This window comes from Micropterus salmoides, unplaced genomic scaffold (assembly GCF_014851395.1).
Source record: "Micropterus salmoides isolate LMB-PRFRI ecotype aquatic unplaced genomic scaffold, ASM1485139v1 Ms_hic_scaffold_7, whole genome shotgun sequence".
NCBI classification, from domain to species: Eukaryota; Metazoa; Chordata; class Actinopteri; order Centrarchiformes; family Centrarchidae; genus Micropterus; species Micropterus salmoides.
In genome coordinates this window covers 23,848,570-23,863,902 of record NW_024044459.1, presented here as the reverse complement: position 1 = coordinate 23,863,902, position 15,333 = coordinate 23,848,570, and the positions used below count along the sequence as shown (strand labels likewise).

The 15,333-nt window shown below is 40.6% G+C and overlaps 1 protein-coding gene across 1 annotated transcript; it reads right to left on the bottom strand.

The window, feature by feature from the left end:
* Window positions 1–18: 18 nt before the first annotated feature.
* gna14a (guanine nucleotide binding protein (G protein), alpha 14a) lies at window positions 19–14,010 on the bottom strand. Its single transcript, XM_038702917.1, has 7 exons — window positions 13,520–14,010; window positions 4,168–4,352; window positions 3,195–3,349; window positions 2,273–2,401; window positions 1,995–2,124; window positions 1,752–1,905; window positions 19–949 (listed from the first exon to the last, which is right to left on the bottom strand). Exons 1-7 carry the CDS (start codon window positions 13,638–13,640, stop codon window positions 759–761), a joined length of 1,065 nt encoding a protein of 354 aa, XP_038558845.1. The 5' UTR covers window positions 13,641–14,010; the 3' UTR covers window positions 19–758.
* Between the last annotated feature and the right edge of the window lie 1,323 nt (window positions 14,011–15,333).

Here is a 15,333-nt window from a genome sequence, read left to right as displayed (position 1 = left end):
AGCACGCAAATTGCACTCTTCATTAAATAACTAGAACTGTTTATTAAAAACTACCATAAATATCGTTTCCATTTCTCCTTGAGTAGCATTTTTCAAAGCACAACTGAGATTATTTACATCTAAAACAATCTCAGTGGATGTGCTGTCTGTCCTGAGTAAATAAGGCACTTGAGGCAAAAGCCAGCACAGGTGGCTCAGTGTTAGAAAAGGAGAAAAAAAACTACACAAATTTAAATATCAAACCACAAAACTCATTGCATGAGCAGAAATTGTATCAATTGAAGCACTTGGATCCAATTTCTTAAAAAGTATTGTAGTAATAAAAAAATAAAATAACTAGCTCACACAAGAGGTCAATGCTATTAACACTAACTTTCACTTCTATTGCAAAGTATCATCTTCTTAAAGTAAATCTCTATAAAGGGTGGAATGGAAACTACAAAACTCAAAAATTGCATTTCAGACACAGCAACCTACAGATACAGTAGTTTGGGTTTAACTCTTACATGTTCATATTCTCTTTGGCTGCATTTTTATAGGCACAATGACGTGAACATTTTAAAACATTTGGATTAGGAGATGAGGATATTTTCAGTGGTTTTGTAAACGGAGGAATTGTAAAGTCTAATTGTTCTCTGTTTAGACAGCAGAGAAAAAGCACTGTCAAGTTGTTTAATGTAATTCTCCTATCTTGGCTCTCCTCATGTCTATCCTTCTACCCTCTTGTTTCCACCTGTCTCCTCCTGTCCTGCACCTCTTTAGACCAGATTGAACTCCTTCAGGTTGTGTCTGAGGATGGTGTCTTTGACGGCCACAAAGACGAAGCGGATGTTTTCTGTGTCTGTGGCGCAGGTAAAGTGAGGGTACAGTGTCTTGTCCTTGTCCGGGTTTTGTTCTTGGTACATCTTCAGGATGAATTCTTGAGCTGCTGTAGGATCCTGCTGCGGTCCTGCAATTCAGGGTTGATATTATTTCAGTGTGTTTTCAGTAAATTCAATTTTGAAATTTGATTTGTACTATTTGTTTGAAGATAAAATATTAGTCGAGCCTGTTCTCTAAAAGATTTACAAATAAAAAAAAGAGTCATGAGAAAACCAGTGTTGGAGGTTAGCTAACTTTTGAATACACATTTCTGCTTCATCTGACACATGCCACTTAGTTGCCAGTTTATTAGGTACAGCTAGCTACAACTAAGACAGTCTAGGACAACTGTTCTGCAAAGAATCCCTCCTCCTGAAGGTTACAATGTTCAGCTCGTGTTTAAACTGTTTTAGAGAGGTGTTACATTTTCTGATCATTATGGAGGGTGTAGATGTTGAATTGTTTTGTGTTTCTGTTATTTAACTCGGTGGTTTTCACAGCGGGGTCCAGCGACAGAATGTATGAATACTTGGGTTGTGGTTTCGTACACTGTAATAAAACATCTAGAAGCAAAAATCCTATCAGATTAGCTTACCATCTTTGATATAAATGGGGTAGACAAACTTATAGAAATGCCTCTCAGTATGCATGGCTGTTGTATTTGACTGCAGTAGTTTTAGCTAGGTGTACCTGAGAAATTTACATGACAAGTTTATCACAAGATCTGTGAATAACACCTCTGGTCTCTCAGTCAGACAGTCCAAACCCAAATCTCTAATATATCTTGCACCATAAGTTTTGTTTTTTCGTCCTTTTCAACCCAAATTCAGTTAAAATGTGCAATGGCAGACCCTATGGGAGATAGACGACAGCCAAACAAACTCACTAACCTGTGAATTCAGGGAAGTAGGTGGCTACATGAGAGTACATGATCTTCTCCTTGAGGATGTCGGTCTTGTTGAGGAAAAGAATGACAGAGGAGCGCTGGAACCAGGGATAGGTTATGATGGTTTTGAACAGGGCCTTGCTCTCCTCCATACGGTTCTGAAATAAAATTGTAGCACAACAAGAGGCAACAATGAAGACACATTTTAAGGGATTAAAGTTTTGAGTGCTGCCGAGCTGATTCTCACCTCGTTGTCGCACTCAGCCAGGACCTGGTCGTACTCACTGAGCGCCACCAGGAAGATGATGGAGGTGACATTCTCAAAGCAGTGGATCCACTTCCTCCTCTCTGACCTCTGACCCCCGACATCCACCATCCTGCCACAACAGCCAATCCCAACAACAACAACAACAGAAAGGGTAGCCAATGCTACGTCACAAGTCACCTGTGCTGCGTACTGTATGGTCAGTTACAATGCGACAAGCTTAAGCCATTACCTCTCATATTCAGTATGTTATGTCTCACCTGAAGATGACATTCTCCATGTCAAAGGGGTATTCTATGATACCGGTGGTTGGTACTCGGACTCTGAGGATATCCTGCAGGTCAGGTATATAAGAGGGTTGTGCAATTCGATCGAGATCGGTGAGATAGCTGAAAAAAAGGAGGAGAAAATAAGCTCAAGGAGAAGAAAAATAAAGGGGAAAAAAAACAGATTTGGGGGGATTTTGTGGCTGTTAAAACACAGACTCATGCATTAACAAGGCCCCTTCCTACCACACAGACCTGCTCCAACACCACAATCCCTCCCGCAACCTCCGCTCCTGTGTCACTAACCTCCTCTCACCTCAAATCAGGACCAAGAATCATAACTGGGGCGACAGAACTTTCACCATTGCAGCCCCCTCCCTATGGAACTCCTTACCCATACACATCCGAGATTGCAGCGACATGGACTCTTTCAAATCACTTATCAAAACCCACAAAAAGTGGTGGAGAAAAACAGTCCTTTATGTCTTTACTTCATGTTGCACTAAAATTAGTCTTAAAGCGTAGGAATCAGCATAAAAAATACCCACCAAGTGCATGTTTTCAATTGTACAGTAAAAGGTCAAATCCCTGCAGGTTGCCAAAGACAAAAACAACAGGAAACAACACTGAGGTCATAACCTACAGCCCTGCCTATTATAATGCAATCCAATACTATATAACACTTACTTATTACTATAAGCATGATAAATTAATTGAGGCTGTGTCAGGGAGGTGTTGAACTGACCTGTTTAATATTTTTTCTGCGGTGTTGAGACATTGCCTTGCGTTATCTTGTCAGGTGTTCCTATTATTTTGCCTACCCTGATATCTTTGGTAACTATTTGGCAGTGCTGAAGAGGGTAGAGTCTGTGTGAATATTAATGAGCAACAAAAAAGTTGCATGTCTGATGCTCACTATTTGGTGGAGTCGGACAGCTGGTATTCCCTGCGTCGGTCGTAGCACTCCTGTATTCCCGCATCTTTCCACAGACTCCTGATGGCGTCCGCAAGGCTTTGATCAAACTCCTCCACCTTGTCCACTTCCACCTCCAGGACTGAGTTTGCATGGCCCTATGTACACATAGACAGACACGGAGACAATTTGAAAACAGTCCATCCACATGTCCCACAACTTCTCTTATTTTGCAGTAACCAATCAAGGAGGGGATTTTTATTTATTTTTTGTTATAAGACACTTTATCACCCTGTTACCTCAAAATGACATTTATATCCTGACATTGTATTGTGTTATGTGAATATAGTAAAAATAAATCGATAAATAAATACAAAGCTTAGGAATATTTCCGTCTCTGTCCATGAACATACTTTTGCAAGATACCATCCAATGTTTTTCATGTTTTATACTATTAACTACAACTCACATGCATTGTACATCCCTGGTGATCCATAAATTATTTTAATTCGATGATGTTAGAAAGACTATGGATCAGTGGAGTTTTAATACAAATTGTAAAGTATGCATATTCATTTGTATTAACAACACTTTATTTATTTATCCTGTAGAGACAAGCTGAGAAAACCAGTTGAAATTGCTGATGTGAGGCTTTACGGCTGTATCTCTTTAGTATATCTGTGCACCATTTTTTGATAGAAATTATAAAAACTGTGAATTATCAATATTCTAAGAGATTTACAATGTACTTAATACTTAATTCCTTACATTTTCGTCCATATCTGTGTGTATGAATATTCGAAATGAAACGTCAGAGCTGAGTTAGTGGTGGGAAAAAGTTGGGTGCATGTTGGGTACGGACAGGTGCTCAACAAAGACAAACATGAATGCACAGAAAGTTGGCAAAAATGAACCTAAACCCCAGAGTCAAAAATAAGTTCTCACTGATGGCAAAAGGACCAGACCCGGTTTGTACCTTGTTCTGGGGATCCGAGAAAGATATACTAAGTGCCTCCATGGCTCGGACCATGACCTGCATGGAAGTGTATATGTTCTGGAAGACCAGTTTGGCGTAGCTCTTCTTGTCCTCATCTGTGTATCCTCCTCCATGAATAATCCTCATTTGTTTGATGAAGGTACTCTTTCCACTCTCTCCAGTACCTGTTGGATACAGTGGGTGTTAAATCCATTAATATATAATTACCTCTTAACATATTATGAATTAAGTTCCAGGTAAACTTCAGTTGAATGTGTGGGGAGACGGGAATGGAGGATGAAGGTTGCAGGGTGCTGATAGATGTTATGACATTGAGTTATGTTAAATTTTGTCTTTGGATTCTAATTAATTAAAGGGATAATGTTGACAGCAAGAGGAGGAGGAAAATTTGTGGATTACAGCTTTTTTTTTAACTGCCAGGATTTTGACGTTATCACATATGACTTAGGTTAAAACATCTGGATCTGGAAGTATTTAAATAAAACTAGCAAAATCCGAAGAGCACCTCCACCAGGTGTGAGGGCATGTGGGAGGGGAACAGAATGCGCAGGAGGCGAGGCTGTGTCCAGCATGTACGCATGAGAGCAGTGGACAAGGTTTTTAATATGCTCCTTGCTCTGTATAGCGCCTTTCTAGTCTTTTCGACCACTCAAAGCGTTTTTACACTACATCTGCATTCACCATTCACACACATTCATACACTGGCGGAACAGCCACCAGGGGCAATTCGAGGTTCAGTATCTTACCCAAGGACATTTCGACACGCGGCCTGGAGGAGCCGGGCAGCCTGGATTGAACCGCCGACCTTCCGATTAACGGGCAACCCGCTCTACCTCCTGAGCCACATGTGTGTTTTATATAGTATAGCCTCAGTTTTCTTTAAGATGCATAGAATAGTGTAATGATTTGTAAGTGAGCGTCCTGGGTTTGCCTAATTGTATAAACTTAATAAGGAAACAATAAACTGGACGAAAAGTCACAAAAAGTTAAATAATTATTTTCATTATTTTTGTCTTTGTCTATTATTTAGTCTTTTATTTGGAACATTTTATAACATAATAATAACCGATCCCTCTCCCTTGCCAAACAGAGAAGAGTTGAATCTCACTGTGTGGTGAAGATGGCAGTGAAGATAACAAAAACAGGGATTTATTCATCTTGTATGGTGCCTAACTAGAGTGAATCATATCAGGTATGGAATTAATCTACAGATGCCACCACTCTATGGATGTCAACTTTTGAGCCATGACAAAGTCCAAAATGTGGCCTGCAAAAAACTACGCAAGACTAGTTTTTAGCCTAGCTGATTGCCATTAATGCATTTTCTATGTTGCAACACTTATCGTAAAATGGCAAATACTGCTGGGAAGATGAAAAAAAATTGTGAACTACCACAGCCACAAGAGGTCCTTGAGGTTATGATGGTCATGACTGTGCACAAAAAATATTAGGCTGAAGAGTCTAGTAGTATATGAGATTAGCTGCAGACAGATATACACATGCACACAACCATTTTCTAAAATGTATTGCTTTATATGTATAATCTTAATCTGCAATCTAGTAACTGAAAGTAATATTGAAAGCTAGAAAAGTATAATACTTCCATATGAAATGTAGTGTAATAGAGGTATGAAGTGCAATAAAATGTAAATACTCCAGTACAAGTAACTCAAAATTGGACTAAAATTTCCCGACGCCCCCCCGAATTAACCATAATTCCTTTCTATTTAAAAGCACACCCATTTTCCTAAACTCTACACACAAATCCTTTCATTTATCATTGCCTACACCATGTGGTCATTGAGAAAACACTAACATTCAATATTGTTCACTCAAGTCAGCACAGGTTGAGCTCAATTAGCACACAGCTACCCAGTTGGAAATACAAACAGCCAAAATTGATAACACACCAATCAGAAGCTTCAAAAGAGAGCTAAAAGGGCCACAGTCAGTTCATTCAGTTTTGTAACAATGGATCTAGAGAGATGTGAAGGAAGAAGTAGAGGACACCAGCGAAGAGGAAAAAGAAGTGTAGGAGATGGAGGAGGAGTAGTGAGGAAGAGGAGGTAGAGGGAGGAGGAGTAGATGGGAGGAGGAGGTGGAGAACGAGAATCTCTATTGGGGAAGATGTCGGTCTGATGAACGTTCTTAAAATCACAGACGACCACTCCGCGAGTAAACGGCAGGCGCTCTACGGAGAGTAACCACGGCAACGGCTTCTGTGCACTACACAGCTGTAGCCTATTTAACTTAAGTTAAAATTATAGGCTACATAACTTTACCTGATAGGCCTACATCTAGTTTTGCAGGGATGCTCTGCCATGTGAATTCCCTCCTGTTGATGTCCTATTTAGTAAACTAATAGATTCTGGAAAGTCACAAACAGCGAGGATCAGTCTCTCTTCGCATACAAAATGTTCAAGACAGTTCAACCCAACAGGGACACTTGCTACTGAACATAGACTGTTTATGCTGCTCCCTGATAAAAGAAAAATGTTTCTGGTGATACCTGTTCAGAAAAAAAAACAAGAGAACAGATTTTTATTTGTTAGCTGTTGCTCAGAAGGTGCCGGTATGATGTTATGATCGTGGCTCTGCACTCTGAAGGTAACTTGTTTTAACAAGCTAGATAAAAGGTAATGCTCTGGCTGTGGCATATAGCTCTGGTTTTATATTTGATTTGATTACATTAATGTTTAAGTTGAGATTCACAAGAAATATTTTATTGCTACTGTATAAAGGGAATTCTGCTGGTAAAAGTGTTTGCAAACCACATGTTAATGCACTTTTATATATTTTGTATATAGCAGTACATTGAAATTAAATGTGCACAATACACTACTTTAGAATTCATTATTCAAGTTTGCACATAACTATGTGATTAATCGCATAGTTTTCTGTGATTAATCGTGATAAAAAAAATTGTATCGTTGCCCAGCACTACTAATTGCCAGTTTTTGTAGTATTATTTTGAATTTATTTCACCAGTGTGTAAGACTGTGTTGTAGTGTGTGTGTTTTTGAGAGCTTGTGTGTTATGTCTAAGGGCAAAGTTTGTTTTTTCAGCAAGATTGAATGGTTTTGAGTGGAGAGTCTCATTTTGACCTAAAAAACACGACGTTTGGGGTTGTTTAGAGTTTCGAGACAAAAAGGCATAATTTCATGAAATGTCTTTAAGCAATCATGAAAAATAAAGTACTTGATTAAACCTACTTTCCACCACTGCTCTACATACATAAATTGGAGCTGACAGTTCAGTAGCAGCTATATTAAAATGGTCATCTGTCTGTTTCTGTGCAGATTGTTACTAAAAGTCAAGTTTAAGCTAATATTAACCTTGTGTTTGAACCTGCCACCTACACTCAGTGGTAAGTCTAATAATAAAATAATTTATAAAAGTGTACCTATAGTGAGTACATGTTTATATTTTGAAAAAGGATTTTGTCACCCACCAAGATTGCCCTTAACAAGAGCAGGGCAATTTTCATTTGAACAGTTATCAGATCAGTGTGTGTGTGTGTGTTTGTACATATAGTAGCTTTCCACTGGCAGTCAAACTAACAGACACACACTCTACTTAAAAGGCCTGTCCACTAACTTAACATTTCATGACAATAAATTCAAAATGCATTAACTCACATGTTCACTGTCTAAGTTTAACACACACATGCACACTCAGACTCTATCGGGTTCCTCTTCAGTTGTTGCAGCACAAGCTCCTAATTTTCTCATTCAGACCACATGATGCTGAACCCATTTGTTTAACAAATGTGTGTTTCTTTCCCACAAGTTGCCATGTGGGTGCCTGCGCCATGCATGTGTGTCTGTGTGTGTGTGTGAGCATACACCTGTATCTGTATTCATGCCTCTCAGCAAAGTGCGTTAATGCTCTGTGATGAGTGGTGTGAGCCTGGTTTCCTTGCTGTTTTGCATGGCATAATGAATGCTTGAGCCTTTACATCTTAGCAAGCAAGGCTTAGACAAATTGTCTGCATTTGAATGCACCTTGTTTACAAGTCAAGTTTCTTGGAGATGAGGGGGGGGGGTTGGACAAGACAGGCAGGTGATCTGGGATGGAGGCAAATCATGATCCTGCACGTCTGCTGTGTTTTACTTGTTCATAGAGAGTGTCAGGTGTCACTTTTGCATCACTGTATACATCCTGGTCTTTGGTCAGATTCATGTAAGATTATTACTTTCATTTTTATTGTGACATGTGTGTTTTTAATTTTGACGTTCCTTTAATCCATCCGTAATTGATGACCAGCTGTCCTTTTCACGCCATGTTGCTGCTGTCTCTCGGTCATGCCGCTTTGGTCTATACAACATAAGGAAAATCAGGCCCTACCTCACTCAGTACGCCCCCCAGCTTCTGGTACAGGCCATGGTTATCTCTCGCCTCGACTATTGCAATGCCCTCCTAGCAGGTCTTCCAGCTTGTGCAGTGAAACCCTTACATATGGCTCAGAACGCAGCAGTGCGTCTGGTTTTTGATCAGCCCAAAGAACTCATGTCACTCCATTACTCTGTGACCCCCACTGGCTCCCCGTGGCCTCCAGAATCAAATTCAAGTCACTAATGCTTGCATACAGAGTGACTACTGGGTCTGCACCCATCTACCTAAACTCCATAATACAAACTTACGTTCCTTCTCTGCCGCTACGCTCCTCCAACGAACGCCGCCTGGCTCTGCCATCCCTTCACACAAAGCAATCTGAGTCCCGGCTATTCTCATCTGTGACACCACGATGGTGGAACACACACACGCCATCAGAGCAGGGGCGTCCCTCTCTAACTTCAAGAAGCTCTTAAAAACTCATCTCTTCCGAGAACACTTCCTCTTGTAACACCTCTAACTCCTAACCTCTAACATGCACTTCCTGTGCTCTTCTTCTTCTATCCCCTTACAATTATCTTGTATTGATTACACTTTCGGCGGCACAGTGTTGCAGTGGTTAGTGCTGTCGTCTCACAGCAAAAAGGTCGTGGGTTCTTGTTTCTGTGTGGAGTTTGCATGTTCTCTCCGGATGCTCCGGCTTCCTCCCACCGTCCAAAGACATGCAGGCTAGGTTGATTGGTGACCCTAAATTGTCCTTAGGTGTGAGTGGTTGTTCGTCTATGTGTGGCCCTGTGATGGACCGGCGACCTGTCCAGGGTGTACCCCGCTTTGCGCCCGATGTCAGCTGGGATTGGCACCAGCCCCCCCGCGACCCTGTATGCAGGATAAGCGGTTGACGATGGATGGATGATTACACTTTTTTTGTTAGCTCTTACTTCCTTCCCTAGGTATTTACCCCATATATGTGATATGAACTATGAGCTCTTACTAGTATGTATTGTCAGTTGTAGATCTGTATTTGATGCTCTGTTGATGCTTGTATGTTGTTCCTCAAATGTAAGTCGCTTTGGATAAAAGCGTCTGCCAAATGTGTAAATTTAATGTAAATTTTATCCAAGACAATTTTATCTTACAGTAGAAAAACAATAGAAGAAACCTTCAACCTTTAACAAACCACAGTCCTATTGAAGATAGACTGGACTTTTCATCCACTAGTTGTTTAACTACAAGCGTTGCTGCTACGAATTCATCCGGTGGATACACTAATCAGATGATATACGTTACCCATATTCCTCAGAGTCAAGATTGTGGTACTAAAACTGAAATTTGATGTAGTTATTTTAGTGGCTCTGACATCAGACATTCATTTTCTTTGGGAGCAGATCTGCCCTGTTCATTAGGATTCCTCTATTTGTTATCATTATTGATTATTCTGTAATTTATTGAATAACAATTGATTAATCAACTTAATTGATAAATCACAATTGATTAAAATCATAGACAAAAACATGTATAACAAGCAAACACCATAAAGTGTTGAATATCAGTATTTTTTACTCTGAAAGGTCTCCCTTATTCCTGAATGACTTATGACATAATGTGTAAATTAAAATTTAAATTGCTTAAAGGGGCACTTTCAGCCTGTACTAAGAAGAACTGTCTGACAGTTTGTGATGAGGGACGCCTTGGTTTGGGCACTGGAAACTGCACATTTTGAATTTTCTACCTCAGATTTGTGAAGTGATCCACTGTTTGGCATCAAGTGTTTGTCCCATTCTGACCATAAAGAAAATCTTAACTACATAATTAACCATCTGGTGTCTTCAATTTACACTCAGGAGCAAAAATCTGCCTTTAAACTTAAAAGAAATAATGATTTGACTTTTATCGTGATAATTATCGATATTGAATGATATGAAATGTTTTTATTGTTATGGCATATTGCCCAGCCCTACAGCCACAGAAGGTGCAACAAATAGATGATATCAAGTTGCATTACAGGGAGTGTAGGGGTCCATTGTTGCTGGAATCTTACTAGGGACTAAAAGTCAGAATATCTTGATATCTGTCTTCTGCTGCATTGCTTTTCACCATTCTTAGTTCCCAACTTTATAAAGTGCAACATGAAATTGATTCACTGAGTAAGATACTGTAACAATGCTAAACACATTGCTTAAATCATTTAAAGTTTAATTAATTCTTTATGCTGCATTTTGGTGGACTGTGTGTATTTCCTCACATTAATCCACGTTTATTTGCCTACATTTGTGTCTTTTATGCACCTCTGCATGTATATGGGTGTGTATGCCTGTGAGTGATGCAGTGTATGGTGTTTTACAGTTTCCCTGAATGCTGACCACAGGTGCCTACACACACACACACACACACACACACACACACAGATAGAGATAGATAGACACAAGACTTTTACACATTCACAGAATAGACACAACTTCACAACTACACACACTTCCTTGTTGGGGAGAGCGGTGCCCTGACGTGCCGTCTGTGTGAATGAATGCGGTGTTAATGTCACCGAGATAAGAACTACTATCTACTATCGATTGTCACACTCTGCCCCCTTACCTTTTTTTTTAACTGAAACTCACATGGCAGGTGAGGCTTCTCAGCAAAATGTAGGGCAGATAAGAAGTCAATAAGCAACATATTGATTTTTTATATTGTATAACCTGTATGGCAGCTATCACACAAAAACAGCCCCTATTATTACATACATTGTGTCGGGCTACTCCGCATGAACATTTATGTTCCACCAGGAGCATTAGGTGGTTTTAAAATAGCAAACCCTTTTCAGTATATTAATTCTGAGGCAAAACATTAAAACAGCTGCATAATAATAACACTAAAACAGAATGGTTTTTAACTTAAGCAACTTATTTAATTTTATATTGAATTGTACATGCCTATTTGCGTAAAATATGCATTATTCCTGCTTTCTTTGCTGTTAATACTTTGTGTTTCCAATGACGTCCAGTAATTGCAGTGAAATTACCGCTGAACTAAATGACCAATACTTGGTCATTTTGCCACACCGACATGTGTGTTTTGTCCTACAGCTTTTTAAGTCCGGTCACTGAATCAACACAAGAGGCAGAATGTGTATGTGTTGTTCTTTCATTTGGCTTCACTCCCACTCGTCCTCTCTAGGGACCTGACTTTGACCACATTAATGAAATCCACTGAGAGCTCTGAGTCACTCTGATTGGGTAAATACATTGTATTATTGCTAAAGTACTTTCCAGATGTCAAAGATAAGAGATCACTCAATAACTTGTAATCACTTATGTCATCAAACAACATAAAGTGCACAGAATTTCTCAGTAGCCCTCACAGTATCCCTGTCATCCTGGGCAGCAGCGAACTGTAGCAGCAATGCATTGTAACAGAATCCATGTAATGCTGAATGTTATGGTCTACTACCTCATCCAGATCTTACCCATCAATTATATGATGGTCATCCACTATACAGGGAGCCGAGGAAAGCATTTTCAAAACATATAACTGGGATTTATTAAGGATTTGTTTCAGCCTTTGACTGGCACCGTCCTTACACTCTCATTTCAGAGACAGCCCTTTCTAAGAGAGCAGTGGAGGGAAGCCTATGGCTCACACCCTGCACAGGGGTGGATTTGCATGACATTTGCAAGAGTTGCACCCGCAGCAGTTAGTTATGGTTTTCAAACACAACCCTCACCGAGGCCTTGACAGTGACTCCTGTCCCAGAAGTACTCCCACAGTGCTGCAGTAAAATGGATTGTGGCCAGAGCACCAACAGAGCTCTTTGGGAGCCTTGTGGCAACACACAGTTTCCACATTTCATTGGACCTGTCAAGTGTTCCCAAGTGAACCCAGAACCCAGTATCATAGTGCTGAAAGAACAAAAGTGGATTCAAGCCTCAAGCCCTTTCTAAGTCAGACCTGCTGAAGTCTCCTTGTGCAAGTAAGTGAACTTACACCAGGAAGTAAGCTGCATATGGCCCCTCCTTCACTGTGGCAGAATCAAGTGAAAAACAAATTTTCTGTGAGCATCTCAACCATGAAGCAGCTGATAACTGACACCTGGACATCATATTCACATTTACCCCTTTACCCCATATGAAGCCGGAGTTTATCGAGGGCGTACATGCAGTAAACAGAGAAATCACCTAACGCGCAGCTCTCTGATAGAACTGGACTGGAAATACTGGAAATGTGCTGTCAGTAGAGAAGAGAGTTGCGGTTTCCACATCCATTTTGACTGGGGCCGATGTCAAAATGCAATATCATATTAAATTGTCAAATCTCTCGCTTCGTGCATTTTCAGTGGGTTACTTCTGTGCCTGATGGGAACTACATAAGTCCAGCAGACAAATTAATCAAGGCTGAAAATTCTCCATAGTGCGCAAAATCGATGGTGCGACTGTTGCGCGCAGCGGCTCAAACCCTGAATGTTCGGCTCTGCACCACATCCGGAGACCAGAAAGAGGAATGAGGAGATAGGATAGGTAGAGAACTGTTAGGTGTGAAACAGATACCCTACCTCCTCAGACTATGCATGACTTTAATCCTTGATGCACAGTCTCATCTATCCAACTTGTAAAACATCTTAAAATAGGCCTACACAGCTTTGGATATCCCTTGTAAAGTGTATGTCTATTCCTAGAATTAAAATACAGTTTAATCGACAGGCTGCTGAATGCTGCTATCCCATGATACCTGCATGCCCAGGTGTGGTTCAGGAAGCAGTGAAGAAATAAAGGGAAATTAAAAGCTGTCATTAGTGACTCCCTCAACTTCCGTCATTGTCACCAGGGGATATGCGCCAAAAAATAACAAAAATGAAAAGTAAGCTTTGAGTTTCATACCATTAATAAGATCCTATTTGCATAGTTTCTAATCAACCCCAGAGTGTCACTTACTACTCTGGGATGAGAGCCACTAACAAAGTGTGAGGAGGGCAACCCAGTCAATCTCCAGGCTCAGTGATGCTCACCCAGCAACAGCAGCTTCAGCTCCCTGCGAGAGTCCTTCTTGTCCCTCCGCAGCTGCTTCTCGATCTCCTCGTTGATCCTCTGGTTCTCTCTGTCCTCCGCCGACACGCAACATCCAGCCATCCTTCAAACTGACCAGCTCACTCCCCAATGAGCCCGCCCCTGCAGCCCGTGAAAGTGTCGAAGGCTTCTGGAGACGTCCGCCCCTATAGTGAAGTCACGAAGATCTCTTCTTCTCCACTCGCCCCACTCCCTCACTTCACAAATTCAAAAGGGAAAAGGCGCAGAGCATCTTTAAAAGTGGCGCCTTGTGCTTCCTCTTAAGGCCAAATGAGAAAAGCAGTTGATTGAGAGGATAGTTTAATAGTTTAACTAATCCCCGGCTTAAACAGAGAATCCTTCGTTTAAAAGGAAAAGTCCAGAGATCTGACCTTCTTTGAAAAGGCGCTGCGGTCCGTCTGAAGCAGGAGCGCAGTTGTTGGACTTTATCCAGCCGGGTAGGGAGGGCGTGGCACTCTGCAAATAGAAAAGGATAAAATGGGAAGTTCACCTCCACAGCAAGCACACTGTGTTGTCTTTCCCGAACAGAGATGCCTGTGACATGATACATAATGAGAACTAAAGAGTAGGTGTGCTGGGTAGCCTATAGGCTTTAACAACAGGGATACAAGCCGTATAAAGAAAATGGCTATAGGCCTTTCTTAAATATGCGCGTGATAACGTGGTTGCCGGCTGCAAGTAGCTTTCCTTAAAACTTTTTATACAGCAGGCATGTATTACACAAAAAGTGTTCAGGACGGGAAACCATCCACAGTTTCGCAGCACCACAGGGAGAGAGGGGAAGTGAAGGATCCTTCTCCAGTGCATCCTCTGACCCTGCCATGTCTCCTCACGGCCATTAGGGGTCAGGAAGGCCCGCTGTGAGTGAATGAATGGGCAGCCTATTTGAATTATACCCTGGAGAAACTTTGCATCTCCAGCTCTTGTCATCATGTAGGAGGACAAAGGTTTTTGAGGAGAACGAAAGCCAGGTATTCACAGTTTTGGTTCATACTGCGAGCTGTAATGTTATAGTATGATAATGCAACTGAGATGCTAACAAGAAAGTTAATACAAGTAGGTTTAATAGCTCAGTGCTCAGTATCATTATTATAAAATGCACATGAGAGAAAACAAATTAAATGGGAGATGGAATGAATAAATTCAAAGCTGATATGCATGATATCAAATGGAAGATCATACAAGATGAAAAAATATGTTGTAATGTACAAAAAGTTTACAACCAAATACTTATTCTAAATGTATGACCCCAGGAATGGCAATTTTCCTCCTCTTTTAGGTTGGTACAAACAAAGTTAGCATCTCTTCTTTGAATTCATGAATGGATAATTAAATAGTGGCTGCGGCCCTGCAGTAAGCAGCAGTCACCTGCTTAAATAAAATACAGCCACACATTCAAACACAGAAAACTGGGAAAAAACTCTACTAATGTGAAATTAGACTGTACTTTAAAAGGGAATCATTAACGTCTCAACAGTTTGACTCAGACAGTTTGTCAAAATGCTGACAAAGAGAAACACTCTTCCTTTGATCTCATTAACACCTTTTAGAGATCTTTGCATCTATGTGTGCGTATGCAGGTCACTATTAAATCTGTATCATTAATACACACTGGGAATGTGAGATTGACGGTACATGTGAATGTGTGTGTGCCCTGACCTTAACCTGTCTGTGTCATTTACACATTAAACTCTAAATTAAGTAACTTTCTTGAGCATTGGGTTATACAAAATAACCACAGGCAGTCTTCAGGCTT

Excerpts from the sequence above, each read along its gene's own strand:
- gna14a (XM_038702917.1), bottom strand. The coding sequence starts at position 13,640 with ATGGCTGGATGTTGCGTGTCGGCGGAGGACAGAGAGAACCAGAGGATC. Across the intron at positions 3,350-4,167 it reads TCTCGGATCCCCAGAACAAG|GGCCATGCAAACTCAGTCCT; the intron begins GTACAAACCGGG and ends ATGTGTACATAG. Across the intron at positions 1,906-1,994 it reads TGGCTGAGTGCGACAACGAG|AACCGTATGGAGGAGAGCAA; the intron begins GTGAGAATCAGC and ends ATTTTATTTCAG.